Raw genomic sequence first — 16,975 nt, 5'->3', positions numbered from 1 at the left:
TCAATATGAGAGAATCTCAGATTATTGTGGGTTTTGTTGAAGAGCTGTTCTCTTTTAGCTCTGTGGGGAGGAGAGAGGCCCATGATGCCGTGCGTTCCTGTATCTCAATGCCCTGTCCTGGAATGTCTTTGAATGACCTACAAGAACATATTGACATCTGTGGGGACCCAAAGGTAAAGGTAGATCATCATACCCAATTGGACTGTGTGTGTGTGTGTGTGTGTGTGTGTGTGTGTGTGTGTGTGTGTGTGTGTGTGTGTGTGTGTGTGTGTGTGTGTGTGTGTGTGTGTGTGTGTGTGTGTGTGTGTGTGTGTGTGTGTGTGTGTGTGGTGTGTGTGTGTGTGTGTGTGTGCGCGCAAATGTTTATAGAAAATATAAACAAAAGCAACAAATATCACATGACATCAAAACAACAAGAATTTGTGTTGGCACCGCTAGTGCGCGTTTGTGATGCAATCTTTTCATTCCCACAACCACCTGACCCATTACGAGAGCCAATACACACCGCAACCTGCAAAAATATAGATTAATCAACCATCTGAACCTGACCAGCGACCCGCAAACCACCAACTTTCTGCATTGTGCCGCGAAGATCCAGGTTAAATAAACCTGTCGTGGCAGATCAATATTTTTCCAGATTAATTTATTTTTCATATCATCATGTTCTATAAGCATCAAGATATCAATATGCACACATCAGCCTTTCCATTGTTTATTGAAGAGATTTCAATGAATACATTTCATTCATAATGTGCCTCTCCACAGCACTCCCTGTAGGCCTACTCCAAGTCCAATTCCTAGTTTGTGTGTGTGTGTGTGTGTGTGTGTGTGTGTGTGTGTGTGTGTGTTGATCCGCCCGCCTGAACCCCTGATATTTTCTAGAAAAGCTTCCCTGAACCCGAGCAAAGCATGAAACGGGTTACGTTTCATGCCCTACTAGGTTTAAAATGCCTAGTAGGGCTTTAACAAGGTAACCAGAACAATGGGCCCCTGAGAATACTGGTCACCATTGTTTTTTATATTAATTGTCTCCGCCAGGCCGAAATGCATGGCGAGAGTATGTTTTATGTCTGTCTGTCCGTCCGTGTGTGTGTGTCTGTCGCCCCCTCCGTCTGTGGACAGCTAATCTCTGGCACTGTTGGCTTCAGTGCCAGTCCCTGGATCCCAGAGCAGAACCTCTGCATGGGCCTTTTATAGCGCCACCAGCAGGCCGATTTGTGCAAAACATTTTTTTTTAAATTAAGCCTTCAGATTTTATCCAATTTTCACGCAAATCGGTACACATCATCTCTATAGTCATGTGATGGATCTGTTTGATTTTTCATATTCCATCCTGATTGGCTAAGATTGACATCTAAAGTTTGCAGGAGTGGCCCGTTTTGAACAAAATGCCGCAAATCATGAACGCAGCGTCCAATTGCGGTGAAACTTTGCACGCACATTCGCACTACATTGAGGAGCAAATGCCACCCTTTTAACATTTCCCTATTATAGCGCCACAGGCGGCCGATTTTTTCAACAATTTTCTTTTTTATATTACTCCTACAAATGTTGTCCAAACATCATGCAAATCGGTACACATTATCTCTATAGTCAGATTTTTCACATTTCATCCTGATTGGCGAATTCCGAACATTGGTGGCCCACAATAACCTACCTGACCTCGCGGAGACCTGTGCTCCGAGGAGCACTTTTTCTAGTTTATTTTTTATTTTTTATTTTATATCAACATTTTCTTTTTTTTTTTTTACAAATGAGAGGCCATTAATGTTGAGGTGCCCACTGTACTAGGGACCTGTACTAGTATTTGTAGGCAGTGTGGGCCACTGCCTACAAATACTAGTACAGGTCCCTCCTAACAGACAGAGGAGAGAACCAACTATACTGTAAGGAGTTGGTTTAATAATTACTAAAGTAATTAACTAATTAATTGAACCAAAACCAAAATAGCATCCTTTTATTGACAGTAAATCACTTAAAGCTGCAGTAGTCAACTTTGCCAAAGTAAGCACTTCCACTTTTAACCCTATTTATTGCCAGTATGCACATTAGTCATATCTCTATACAGTTCATAGAGAAAAGTATTGCTTTGTTCAGTCAGCCAGATCTATAATGTAGTTTAGTTTTACATGCTGTGCACAAATGAGAGAGTTATCAGCTGGTCTAGACAGGTTTATTGCATTAGAGGTTATTTAGTCTGGTCCCAAGGCTATATGAAGGACGACCTGAATGTTTTTATTTAATTAACTAAACTAGGAATGGTGTTGGCTAGTCATAATTGTTTGTCTGCTGAGTTATCATCTAGCTCATATTAATGTGTATCTATGTTACAAAGACAGCAACAGGAATCAAGACAGATTAGAATCCTGGTTAGGTGGAAGTTACGGACTGCAGCTTTAAAACTGCCACCTTCATTGAAAATGGAAGGGTTTGCGGTTAATTCGCCAAGTGACGACAATACTATTATGTGTCTAAACAGCAATACAGTATTCAATTATCTCCAAGTACAAATCAATGTGTTGTACAGTATGAGTCCACACCATTAGAGTTAATTAAATATAGACAAACCAGCTTGAGGAATGTTGGCCTTGGAGACAAATCAGCTCAATGATAAAATAACGCTTGTCAACCCAAATGTATTGTCACTGATCTGCTGTAGAATTATGTACAAATTCAAACATTCAGGTGTTATTTTTTATCTTATTTTAAGATGCAGATGTTGAATCGGAGAGCTGATGAAGAGAATGGATGTGCCGAGAAGAGCTCCAGTCAGGAGAATGTCATAGGTACTGTACCACTCACCTGTTCTCATTTATTTAACAACTTAACTACAAACAATTATGAGCTTGTAGATACGCTATTTTCTGTCTTTTTGTCTATGCCCAAAGTTGGGAAAGGGTATTAAAGTGGTTAAAATAGTTCTACAGTAGATGCATATAAAACCACCTATGGGGTCTAATTACCTTTACCTTTTGCAATTACACTAGTTTGAATCCATCACCTCCTTCCCTCCCTCTGCACTTGTTCACTCACTTTACCAATCAAATTGGTGCACAATATCTCCGCCAGAGGTTGGTATATTTTTTGGTTAATTAAAATTATAATAATATTTATTTTTAAGCTGCAGTCTGGTAGCGCAGTGGTATTGTGCCTGGCCCTGCCCACCACAGCGGAGATTGTGGGTTATATCATGATACAGGTGATGGTATTTCTGCTGGGCATTACTGCCTGACGCACCTCCAACAGTGCCTTTTGAGCAGATGTGCTGTGACACCTCACTGAACACCTCTATGGGCCTAAACGGGTCATCAGCTGGGGACCACCAGTGATCAACGTTTCGCTCCTTTAACCCCAGAACGTCCACTGGTGGCGGAGCGACGGCAGGGATCTGCCGCCCCCGGCTGATGTTATTTGGCCCCTAATCTCTCAAGAACAGATTCCGACCTGCGGTGGAATCTGTCGGAGCGGTTCGTCCTAACCAGTGCGCATTGGATACAAGTGGGCGTGCCTTCAGATCAGGAAGTGGGCCGCGCTTTACCCAATCAAATGTAGTGGGCGGGATTCACGTGTCCATCCACCATGATCCACCCTCCCCCCCTCGAAACTAGCCGAAACTAATTTAACAATAGCGTCCTCGGAGCGGACAAAACCACGGAAAGATATTCACATTTTAAATTACTCTTTCATCATAGAAACAAGTGGGCTTATAACCAAAACCATCCATGTTCTCTGGGAGAAGTGGTGTTAGTGTTCCGTGTAGAAATATTGTTAGTGGGAATGAAAACATGGTCGCACCAACCGGAAGTGATGCGCTATAGGCAGACATGAAACCGGTGTTTCCCTGCGCTCTAGTCTAACATTATACTCCTGCCAGACTCCACAGAATATCAGAAAAGCAGAGGTCGCTGTTTTTCATTTTCTGTGGGGTCTGGCTACGCGAGACTATTTGGCCCCCAACTCTTGTGCTTCTTTCTTAGCCACAGCCAGAAGCTGCCTTTCTAGGCCTCCTCAGCCAGCTCTTTCATGGCTTTCCGATGCCTTGCTCCTGTGCATCCCATGTCGCGGAGTAGGCGAACAGTTGAGGAACCTACGTAGCCCCTGCACCCCACTTCCACAGGGCACGTAACAGCTTTCCAGCCAGCCTCCCGGCACTCTGCCGCCAGATCTGCATACTTGGCTCGCTTCCGCTCGTTAGCAGCCTCCAAGCCCCCTGCCCATGGGACTGTGAGTTCAACCAGAAGGACTGTCTTGCAAGCCTCCGACCACATGACTAGATCTGGTCGGAGCAATGTTTCCACAATCTCCCTGGGGAACTGGAGCTGTTTCCCTAGGTCGACCCTCATGGTCCACTCGTTGCCCGGTGAGAGGAGTCTTGCCGTATCTTTCTGACGGGAGGGTTTGACCCTCTGTCCAGCCCTGGCAAACTGGATGGGATGTCTGCCTGGAGCGGAAGGTCTGCTGTTTGCCTCCTGTCTGCATGCCTCTGTCACCTCTGCCAGCTTTTTCAGCACCAGGTCGTGTCGCCATCTGTAACGGCCTTGGGACAGCGCTATCCTGCAGCCGGACAGGATGTGCTGGAGGCTCGCATTGACGGCGTTGCAAAGGGGACAGGTCTCTTCGGCACCAAACCATTGATCGAGGTTTCGGGGGCAAGGCAAGGTGTCATACGTTGCTCTGATCAGGAAGCTGAGCCTAGCTTGGGGGATCTTCCACACGTCAGACCATGACATGGATCTGTTTGCGAGACCTTCCCATGATGTCCAACGACCTTGCTGGCCCTGGGACACCGCTTTGATGTTAAGGCGTTCCTGCTCAGTTCTTGCCACTTCTTCCACCAACATGGCTCTTCGTTCCTTTTTGGAAGCCTTTGACCAGAACAAGGGGGTTTCACCCCTCCCAAGGCCTGCTCGACCCTCCTGGACTCTGCCGACTACCTTGCGGTGCTTCAGCCTGCCGATTACCAAGTCGACCTCCTCCTGGGCTTTCCACTTTCTTCCAGTTCTTATCTGGGTGCCCGCTGCTCTCACCAGCTGGTCAGTGGATTCCCTGAGCTCCAGCACTAAACGAGCCTTCTCTTGCTTGTATCCCAAGCTGATGGATCGCAGTGGCAGCTGTAGCTGTTAAAATCCACTGTGGTGCATCCGGCTTTGTCGAGGGTCTATGCGAACACAATTGGCCTGTGTTCAGGGGAGGAAAGCCGGGCGGGTAGAGTGATATCACTGCATGTATTCCTACAGGTTGGGGCAAAACCCTGTCAGCAGGAAGTGTTGGGTGGAAGAAGTAGAATGTACAGGTATGTCCTCCTCCCAGTGGGGGCTCCTTACTGGCAGGTAGGATAAAACAGCAGTGATAACAGAGAAATGTGTATTGGGAGGAATCAATTGGGGGGGAAATTACTAAATTGGGGGTGAAAAATAGAGAAAAAGAAAAGGTTTTAGTTGGTGGATATAATTACTGATGTAGAGAGTAATGTATTCACCACTGGATGCTACTTTTTGGGGATTTGACCATTACTGCCTCCCCCAACTTACTACAACGTTCTATTAGTCATCATGAAGTTCTGCGGTGGGTATGAGAAGTCAGATGTGCAGCATATCCTGTAATTCACTGTAAATTAAGATCATATAACTAGAAAGGAGCTGTCCGGAAAGTGCATACAAGTCTCCACCAGGCTGGGTTGCCTAACCAGAGCAATCCAGTAAGTCGTGGGTTTTATTGTATGACATAAGGTTAAAAAATGCCCAAAACAGGCTGGTATAGTGCCACCATGATGCCAATTTGAAAGCATCTGCTGTCCGCACAAAAAGTTTGACGCTGATCTGTCCACACACACACACACACACACACACACACACACACACACACACACACACACACACACACACACACACACACACACACACACACAGAGAGAGACAGACAGACAGACACAGGGGCAAGATAAGATCATATCCTCCCAGCCTTCCGGCCTGGCAGAGTTAACAAGATACTGTATACAAAATGTATTATTAATCCACTTTTCATTTAAAGGCAAAGTATGGCATAGCCTGCAAAAATGTAAATGAAATTATTTTGACCTGATTTAACGACCTCATTGTCCTTTCATAGTAATTGCACCAGCTAAGCACATTATGCACGAATTAACTTCATATTTAGTTACTTTGCAGACTTTGGTCACTGGCAGTGGTTTATGTTTTATTTATATTTTGGCATTACTATTATTGGTTCGCAAATTAGAGCAGTTATCAGCTTAATGCTTTTAGAATATTTATATATATTTTTTAATATTCAGTCAATGATCAAGACACTCCCCTTCAAAACAGGTCCTGGATTGAATCCCACAAAATCCTTTCTTGGATATAAAACTGTATATAAAAATATACTGTATATCCACTGAAACGTTAAATTCACAGCAGTCATTGATTCATGTTGGACCAATTGAGAGTTGATCTGACAAAGTCATAATCCACTGATCAATATTGTTCAAACTATTATTAAGGCCCTGTGTAAGATGCCTGGCTCACAAGAGGCTCGCCTGGTTGTAAAAATAAAGCACAAGATTGCCATTCAACAAAAAGTCTCTCTTTATTCAAAATGGCGGGGCAGTATGAGTAGTTCTTCCCAGTCCGGAGGGGAAAAAGGTATTCACACTCGCCCCCCTCCTACGTATATAAACCCATTCAACTTCAAACTCCACGTTAACCATGTTAGACTCATTAAAAACACACGTCCCTGGTTCTGGTGAATGATGTTATAATTCTGAAAAAATCTTTTTTCAATTAGTTACTTCAGTATGTTAATATTTTCTGTAACATAATGTTGCAGCAAGTCCATGCATGAAATCCATGAAATTCATGCATAAAATTACTAATCGAAAAAGGAAGGTCTGCTCATTCATTAGGACAATATCTGTCACCAGAACCAGAGACGTGTGTTTTCAATGAGTAGTTTTAAGTTGAATAGGAGGGGGCGTGTCTGACCAAATGAATATGACCAATCTAAAAATGTAATCAAGCAACTTAAAAGCTGTCTGGGATGCACGCAAGCGGTGACATGAAAATGACCCCAGAAGTGAAATACCACTTTAAGATCAGTTTTGCTTGTATGAATGAACGAGGACATTATGCACCTAATATCTATATACCCCTTTTCCAACTATGTTTGGCAGCTGTGATGAATTGCAGCTGGAATAACAATGTTACCTCGGCTTGGAAATGTCAAATACTATTACATTATGCATTTGATATACTCACAATTTCACCCGTGCATGCGGCATGCCACTACCCGTGCACAATGGTGCACTGAATCAGACTGACCCGAGTGGGCAAGTGGGTGAGGTTTACAATGTCTACTTCCATCTTTTAGGACGCCTTCCCTGTGGTGTCATTAAGGTGTAATTACCCAGGAATATTGACTATTTTCACATTGTTTTGGCTTAAGTGGTTATAGCAGCACTACTTTAGAAATGTGCAGATACCCTGTATAGTACACAGGGCATCTGCACATTTCTAAGTGTATATGTTACAGTACGATTGAAGAACCAGTCAGATTGAAAAAGGAGTGCTCCGTGGTGGGGGCGGGTGGGCCCCCGCCCCCCCGTCCAAAATAGAAATGACGTCTCAGAGGTACAGAGACTAGGGGGACGATGATTTACGATTCTGTCCCTATCAGTACATAACTCGGATATTGCTTAAGCTTAAGCTCGCTCGGTGGTGCCTCCCGTGGCTCAAGTCACCTTTAGGCGGCGTGTCTCTGTCGGTGAAACCGAGTGCACTTTCTTCAATCTGACTGGTTCTCCAATCGTACTGTGACATATACACTTATACTATATGTTGGTTTGTTTACTGTTGAGTGAGTTCTGGGGACCCTCCCAAGATAATTTGGGGACCGTCCTGGGGGTCCTGACTCTACCACTGCTCTACCATTATACAGATTGGACAAAATAAAATGTTATTCTTTTATTCATTAAAAAAAGTTACATAGTGCCGCTTTAATTCATGATGTATTTTTATAAATGTGGGTCCTGAGGGTCCCTTCCTAGAAATGTTGTGGAGTCAAAACTACAATATTTGTCTTTGAAATGTAGTGTAGTGAAAGTCATGAGCTTCCAAAAAACAAATACGCAAGTAATGTGCAGATACTAAAACATTTTGAAAAGTACAATACTCAAGTAAATTAACTCTGTTACTGTGCACTACTGATCATTACTCTGCGTTACCGTCACATGTAATTAGATTGTTAGTGAAGCAACATTCGGGGGAATGTTGCGGAGGAGGCCTGGCTCTTCAGAGCAGACCTGGGCTGGGACCTGGGAACGCAGAAAAACTATTGCACCATCTGTTTCACCGTTGCACGAATGCTGTGAATTCTCACAGGACGGCCCAGGCAGCTGCTCTGCACTCCCTCGTGCAGCTGACAGTAATAATAACGTGGCGGGCCGGGGAAATGAACATGACGGTGGGACAATCACATCCAACCTGTATCACAACCAACCCGCTCCAATGTTAATACTGTATTACAGCTGTTGACTAACAAATTCAACAGTGCTGAAGTTGTCAGTAAAGTTATATATAATATATATATATATATATATATATATTATATATATATATATAGTTGCTATTGGGCAGAAACCTTGTTTCATCTTTTTATGCATTTCATTACCTATTTGATCACCGTATGGTCCTATGACACCACAAAATGTAGCAATGTTTAAAGGTTTTTCCTATAATTACATGCCCAAAATCAGGTTGAAAGTGGTTAAGTTTGTCTCTGGATTTTATAAACATTTAACCAATGCGAAAGTATTAATAAGAGCTTGAGACATACACCCAACAGCGACTATATGACACATTTATTACTCATTGACACCCTGCTCACAAGCCCTGAAACCCTGCCCCAAGCCCAGGGGATGAACAATGCCAAAGAATGACACTTTTTACAGCCTCCAAAACATGTTAAGTGTGTGTGTGTGTGTGTGTGTGTGTGTGTGTGTGTGTGTGTGTGTGTGTGTGTGTGTGCGCGTGCGTGCGTGCGTGCGTGCGTGTATATTGTGGATGTATTATTTTTTATTTTTTTTCTCATCATTTTTATTTTATATCATGTTATATGCTGTTGTAATGTCCGAGGAGCTAAACAATAACTTTACACTAGACATAACCTTTGAACCTTAACCCATGCTGTCTCCCCTGAGCTTCCTGCGTGTCTTGTCCCTGTGCCGTAGGCCCTGGCAGCAAGATGCGAACGTTGGACAGTGGGATTGGGACCATCCCGCTCCCTGAATCCACCTCCTCCTCCTTCTTCTCCTCCATCCTGCACCTTCTCCCCAAATCTGTCTCCACCCCAGACCGGTCCCTCTGTCCTCCCACCAGCATTCCCGGCGAGGAGGTGTGTACGCCCGCGCCATTGCCCCGCTGGAGAATCCCGTCCGGCCCAAAGAACCACGGCCCCGCGAGCGTGCCGAACTCCCTGTCCGACTCCTCCATGGCCCCTGTCCTGTCCGTGCCTTCCCCCACTGTGAACTACCTCCAACCCCAACCCGACCCTTCTGTGACCCCTGTGACCTCTGCCAGTGTGTCTGATACACAGAGCAGACTACCCAGACTGACCCCAGGTAAAAAGCCTTTTAACCACTTAAACCCTATACTTAGTCCCACAGTGGTCTCTACTTGGCCTTTTTTCCCCCTCTAGTCTACACCAAATATCTTTGCTGAAAATTGCCAATCTACAAGCTCACATGAGATTGTAGATCTGCTATTTTCACCAAATTTTCACCCAAGAATATGGACATTAGGGTTCATGTGGTTAAGGTAATGGCATTTTAGGTTAAAGCCTTTTTTAAGATAAAGCCTCAAGCAATTCCCACCACAGCCATATGGCAAGACATTGGACTGCTTCCTTACTGCCTTCACAGGTGTTACCAATGGAAACAGTCCAATTTCTTGCCATTATGGTTGCCTTGCATGGAGCCTATTGTTATGCAACCCGGACAGTCATCAGAAGTGGGCTTCACACAGCTCGGCTAACGCCTCGTTTGGGCGTGCCTCACGTTTTGAACTTGTCGTCATTGTTTTTAGTGGCAATATTGCCTTGGTCCGCATTCTTTCGTGTGTCATTCAGTCATGTGACAGTACAGTCATGGTGCTGAACGTGGACACCGTTCAAAACAGAAAAGAACATGGCGGCCGCGTCCATTGAGTTCTGTGGAGAAGTGGCGCCATGTTATATTCGGTTGCTCAAGCTATACACTGCTCATTTAAAAATACCCAGTGTGATAAAGACGTACCCATTGTGATAAAGGGGTCCCCAGTGTCATAAAGGGGTACTCAATGTGATAAAGGGGTACCCAGTGTGATGACTGATAAAGGAGTACCCAGTGTGATCAAAAGTGACGCTAAGGGGTCTTGACCAAGAGTTTATGTGACGAGTTTGGAGAGTATGAAAGGAGTATGTGAAAACAATCCAGCTTTCACTGTTACTGCACATTGACCAAGTCCTCGACTCCATTGAACCACTGTCACAAGCTGACAGTTGATTTGAATGCTGAAAGGTTCAGTGTTGCTTCATTATTCTGCTGTCTGTTCCCTCATCTTGACGGCAGAGGAGAGAGGAATAGGAAGATTATTGAGGGAGGAGGATGAGGAAGGTTAAGAGAGAGAGGAGGATGATCAGTGGTGGACTGGACAGTAACAAAGTACTGTACTTAAGTAAAACATTTTAGTATCTGTACTTAGTTGAGTAATTGTATATTTGGATTTGATGATTTTGATGACTCACTCCACTACATTTCAAAGACAAATATTGTACTTTTGACTGCATTTCTAGGAACAGGAAAAAGTACATTAACCACTTAAACTGTATTTCAAATAGAGTGAAAAAACACGTTGCATTGCGATGCATTGTGAGCTTGTAGATCTGCTATTCTCACTATTATTGATATAACTTTTAATACAGCAATGCATTCATTTTAAAAATAAAGTGTAATTTGTACTTTTGAACAGTACTTGCGGTTGAGTAATATTTGACCAGGAGTATCTATAATTTGACTCAAGTACTGGGGTTGAGCACTTTGTCCACCACAGAAGATGAGGAAGATGAAGAGAGAGGGGAGGATGAGGAGAGAATAAGTTATTAAGGAGGATGACTAACACTTCACATTATTTCACTCCTCTTTCCTTGTATGCCTTCTTGTCACCTTTTGATAGATGCTAGTTATACTATGCAGATGTTGGTTACTTGTTCACATACAATACAGTATGTTATTTAGGGTGCGTTCGAAAATACAGCACTGAGCGCACTGGCCAATACAAACTAATAGGCGAGTGTGCTCCGGTGCGTAATTTCCGAACGCACCCTTAGATTGTTTGCTTTTGTTTGACCACAAATGTTCAGATATTTAGATAGCATGTTCTTTAGACAGATGCCAGGTTTGATGGTTACATTGTATCCTAGTTTCTTTGAACCAAACTTATGTGACTATTTACCCTGTCGTTTGTTGACTCGCTGGGTTCTTGCCATTTACTTAAGTGTCTGATAAATTCCAAAATTGTAAATTATATTGTGTGTCTTTTATTTCCTGTTATAGGTGGGATGGAACCAAAGAAGCTGACCTATAAGAAAGCAAAGAGCAGAAGCGCTCCGAGCCAGAAAGAACAGACACGACTTCAGCTTGCCAGCTGTAAGAATCACAGCTTTGAAACGTATAGAATGTGAACTGCACTAGTCCCAACACAACACAAATTCATACTTCATAACACGACGGCAGGGTGTGCCAAAACTAGCCTATCCACGACATGCTGTGAGCTTGTAGATCTACTATTTCTGGCGTGCGACGCCATTGTGCGATTGTGCATAAATTAGGCCTTACGTTCTCTATTGTACTGTACTCTTATTTGCCTGAGTGTATTCACTGTATCATGTTGTGTTGTGTTGTGTTGTTGTAAAGTTTCTTATTTTCTTTAAATCAAATTTTTTTAAATCAAATATACTATGTCAATGTCAGTGATTACCATAGTAACAATATTTTCATGACAACTTTAAACCCTCTGTTTGTGGTCAAATTCTCCTTTAGCCAATTGATTTGCATAACATAATTCTATCACTATGTACCTTTGGATATGCAAGTCCTTGAAAAGGGCTTTCAATTTCATACTGGAGCTGCCACTTCCGGTAGTTGATTCATCATTTATCTATTTCTGGTGAGAAGCTGGTCATTAGCAATGAATATGGGTCATTTTGTCAACCATAAATGAGCCGGGCAAGTTAGACTGAAGTTTGAAAACGTAGTGTTTTTGCCCTGAAAAGCACCTGGAATGCATAACTAATGACATTTTTGTTACATGTTTCCATACCGCCAACACACACACACACACACACACACACACACACACACACACACACACACACACACACACACACACACACACACACACACACACACACACACACACACACATTCCAAGTTAACAGTGGATTCTACATCTAAGATGGCTTAATAGTTTTACTCATTCTTTTAAAGGTATTTTTGTGGATTATTTTCCCCTCTTATCTGTTCCAGAATCCATTATGAGGCGAGGCCAAACGGAAGGAGAGATCAATCACCAAGGATTGGACCATTCTGACACCATTACAATGAAACTCTTCTGAGTGTTCATTTAACTCTGAGAGTTACACATGCATAAATTAACCCTGAGGATTTTACAATGTACAAGGTTCCATCTGAGTTTATTATTGAAGGAAGTAGTTTTGAGATGTTTTGCAAAACAAAAATATGACCCTTTTAAATTTTTTATTTGCATTTCTTCAAGCTCCTAACCAGTTTCACGAATCAAACTTCAAGCACATATAAAAACGTGATTGTAATGGTAGATTGCTTATGAAAAATATGTAAAACCTCACTCCTCACCAATATTTCTGAAGAAATCTTACAATACCAAGGCAGTGGATCACAATTTCCATCCAGATCTGTCTAATGTATGGCACATGACACCGATTGCTATTCATGGGCTCTGTGTTCTGTGCATTAACTTGGTAGCTTTCTGTTATTCTGTTGTCATATAGTGTTAGTAATGATTTGCATGCAAACAGCCTATGTCAAACTGGAGAAATGATAATGACACCTCTCTATGAATGCTTTCATTTCAAAAACCCATGTATTCATCTGGGTAGAATTGTGACCTGTTGTGCATTGCTCAGTATTAAAAAAAAAAAAAAAACATTAAAATAAATATCTCTGATTACAATATTATCTAACACAGTGGTTCTCAACTGGAGGGTCATGACCTAAAGGTGGCTCACTAGACATCCTCATGGGGTCACAGCACAGCTTAGAACATTGTATGTATTCAACTAGGTCATAATACAATAACCAAATGCACTTCTTAATGTTTGCACAGTTTGGAAATGGTCAAATTTGTGTCCCGAGTGAAACCAGTTGAGATCCACTGATCTAACATCTCATTAGCAGAAGTCTTCTGTTATCTAAAGGTCTTCAATAATACATTGTGAGTTTTATCTTCATGCCAATAATTATTTGCCATAAAGTAGGTGCCATAGGCCTATATGTTTTTTGCTGAATGAACCATTGTATTTAATTGTAGCGTATTCCACAGTTATGACGTCAAGAAAGACCAGGGAGGATGTTGCACGTATACTTAGTTATAATGACATCTACACTGTAAAAATCCTGAGTGTTAAATTAACATTCAGGATTTTGCAGTGTAGGCACATTGTGGATGTCGCAATGCTAGCTCAGGGAAAATAATTGTGTTGTGGTCTCTGGCGCTCTTGATAGATGCTGTGGAGGGTTTAGCTTCACCTTGCTACTCTATCTACACTGGTCTTGTCACTTTCCATCCGCACAAACAGCTGTAAAATATACCAACATGACTCAGTTTCTCTATATATTACTTATGCTGTGTTCTTTATAGTTAACGTTCTTCAGTGTTATGAATGCATCCTGACATGTTTGACAGTTTTAGTTGCCGTGAGATGTTTTTCCTGTCTTTCCCAGTTGTAGATGTTTTGAAGACATTGCTCTCTGCATTGTGAGAATATATCGCCAAGCACTACTCTTTGCTAATCACGGTATACAGTGAACAAACTGCACTGAATCTACATATCAGATTTGTCATGTCATGACCTAGAGCCATATTCTCTTTGAAAAAAAAATACAAGATTAGCATTAACCTGATGTAGCTACTAAGAAGCACTGTAATGTTTTTTTAATATACAGTATATTTACTGTACATCAAATCAAGTCAAACAGTCTTTTAAAAGTCAAGCACATATCCACATGCTCAAAGTTATACACAAAATACAGAAAAATAGTTCCAAGTAGTTTTTTTTTTAATCCGATACCAGTGGTTCTCAAAGTGGGGTCTCCAGCTAAATGAGGAACAATTTAACCACTTGAACGCAATTTTATACCTAGGATATTCAAAAATAGCAGATCTACAAGCTTGCAATATGAGCTTGTAGATCTGCTTGTAGATTTTTGAGGGGAAAAATCCTGAAACATTAATAAATAAATGAACGAATAAAAATAAATTGTAACAACACAAATCTTCTCTTATGGGGGTCCCTGGCACAAACTCTTTTCAAATGGGGATCTGCGGCCAAATACGTATCAATTTGGGGGTCCTTAATATGAATATATTTGAGAACCACTGTCTCATCCTATCTACTTTGATCTTTGATCACTTGCTATGTTTATTTGTAGAAAAAAAGCTTCTGTTTGTAAGCATGCACTTGTGTTTAAGACAATAGGCACATCTAATTATGACAAATGTAGCATAAAACAAGGCAAGATGTAATGGATCAGGGATCAATTCACTACATTGATACCAGTTGATGGTTCTGTGTGCATGGGTTCTATGTTTTGACACGTGTCAATCTGTGGACTTCAAAAGAGCATTGTATTTTTCTAGCATTTACTCTTATGTACTATTGTCTGGTATTTGTACTCTCTACACAGATATTTATGTAATTATTTGCTGTCCCTGCATATAATGTTATTCACATTTAATTAACCTTTATAAACATTTTCTGGTTTTCCAGGCCCTATCACATCTGGCATTCCTGTGTGACAATCTCCTTAGCAGTATGAGTTAAGAGTTGTACATTTCTGATATTCTTTGTTTTATGTAAAAGAGGGAAGAAAATAATAAACTATTTAAATACTTATGCAACAGTATCAATAGTGTCTGGTCACATCATTTGGTACTTCTGAGCAGCAAATTATTTAACGCGTGTGCTGAATGTTTTTAATGGTATGATTAAGCAACTGAAAACATTCCCTTATAAGGGAATAAAGCACTGCATCATTATTATAAGCTATTCTACCAAGGACCTGAATACACATAAGTACAACCAAATACATGTAGGTCAGACTTCAATAATTAATATGTTTGGCTTCTTCTCCATCTCCTGGCTTTACATACAGTACTGTAGAGAGTGTGGTGTGACTTCTAACTAAAGTGTGATTCAGCACAAGGAGGCATTGGTATGGATAGAGCGTCTCACCCAGGTCATAGACTGGACCTATGAGGTCTATTAAAACAGTATGAGATTACACAGACTGAACCAGGACACAGACAGGACCCGTTAGGTATGTTAAACACAGACTGACCCAGGACATAGACTGGACCCATTAGTTTTATTAAAACAGTACGATAAAGTGTCTGACTCAGGTCATACTTTAGACTACGTACAAAGTATAAGTATAAGTATGTATGTACGTACGTACGTGTGTGTGTGTGTGTGTGTGTGTGTGTGTGTGTGTGTGTGTGTGTGTGTGTGTGTGTGTGTGTGTGTGTGTGTGTGTGTGTGTGTGTACATACTGTACATACGTGAATGAATATATGTGTGTGTATGTATGTATGTATGTATGTATGTACAGTATGTATGTATACATACATTTCTTGCTTGTAGATACATCTATGTATTGTATGTATGTATGTATGTACTGTATGTACTGTATGTACAAAAAAAAAGCACACCCAGTGTGAAGAGAGTGGTGCTTTTCATGAGTTTCATTAGTTTAACTCACATAAGTTACTTTTAAGTACTTAAAGTACGTTTACTCAAATTGTAGATCGGTCGTTTTTGTGTGTGTGTGTGCGTGTGTGCGCGCGTGTGTGTGTGTGTGTGTGTGTGTGTGTGTGAATGTGCGTGCACAAGTATTTTTACTCAATTTAGTAACTTTCAAGTGCTTTGACCTAAATTAGTTACTTTTTACAGACTTTGATGACTTTTAAGTATTTTAAAATGTTTTTACTGACTTTTACGTGTTTTGACTAATTTTAACATCTTTTAAGTATTTTTACTCATATTTAAGTATTTTACTCAAAAGTGTGTGTGTGTTGCACTCCTGTTTGTGTTTAATTAGTTGCATCTTTGTGTTGCAATCAGCCGCAGCTGTTGAGACCGTGCTCAAACATACGGATTGAGGCTGTGCTCAAACATACGGATTGAGGCTGTGCTCAAACATACGGACGGACAGACACACACAAAGTCAGTCCTTGGAGTGGCTAGCACCACTCAAAAAGCGGAGTGAGACCAAAATTGTTGGAGAAGAAAAACACACAGGATAACAGAGGATGACACAGGATAACAAGGTAGGAACAAACTGAAAAACTGGTTTTGAAGACGCCATGACATGGCCAGAAATCCTCATATTTGATTCTACAGATCACATGATTCCTCTGAAAACACAGTCAGCTAGGGTGAGACATAGCAATGATGTTGATTGGCATTTACAGTAGCCAATGGGACGAGGTTATCAGTGAAAATGAATTAAAATGCCTCAGTGGAGATTTCATTCTCTGTGTCCACTGCCTCTGTAGAGATGTCATTGTCTGTGTCTACTGCTTCTTAGCAGGGCGGAATTTTGCCGTTTTCAATACACGATAGTGCACTTGGTGATACAAGCGCAAAATTTGGCACAGATGTCCTTCATATGACCCTAATTGATAAT

At 41.6% G+C, this 16,975-nt stretch overlaps 1 protein-coding gene across 2 annotated transcripts in view; it reads left to right on the top strand.

The window, feature by feature from the left end:
• Window positions 1–15,193, top strand: part of LOC311064987 (nck-associated protein 5-like) — an 89,896-nt gene extending 74,703 nt beyond the window's left edge. Inside the window, exons 9-13 of one of the 2 annotated variants that reach the window (XM_084085116.1) lie at window positions 59–173; window positions 2,711–2,786; window positions 9,224–9,613; window positions 11,585–11,677; window positions 12,557–15,193. In XM_084085116.1, the coding sequence (XP_083941242.1) occupies window positions 59–173; window positions 2,711–2,786; window positions 9,224–9,613; window positions 11,585–11,677; window positions 12,557–12,558 (676 nt within the window). In that variant the 3' untranslated portion in view covers window positions 12,559–15,193. Of the gene's footprint in view, window positions 1–58; window positions 180–2,710; window positions 2,787–9,223; window positions 9,614–11,584; window positions 11,678–12,556 lie in introns of both variants that reach the window. The other variant, XM_084085115.1, reaches the window with a different exon arrangement.
• The last annotated feature ends 1,782 nt before the right edge of the window (window positions 15,194–16,975 follow it).

Source organism: Gymnoscopelus microlampas (genome assembly GCF_963454915.1).
Source record: "Gymnoscopelus microlampas genome assembly, chromosome: 17".
In the NCBI taxonomy this organism is placed as follows: Eukaryota; Metazoa; Chordata; class Actinopteri; order Myctophiformes; family Myctophidae; genus Gymnoscopelus; species Gymnoscopelus microlampas.
This window is presented reverse-complemented; position numbering and strand designations above follow the sequence as displayed.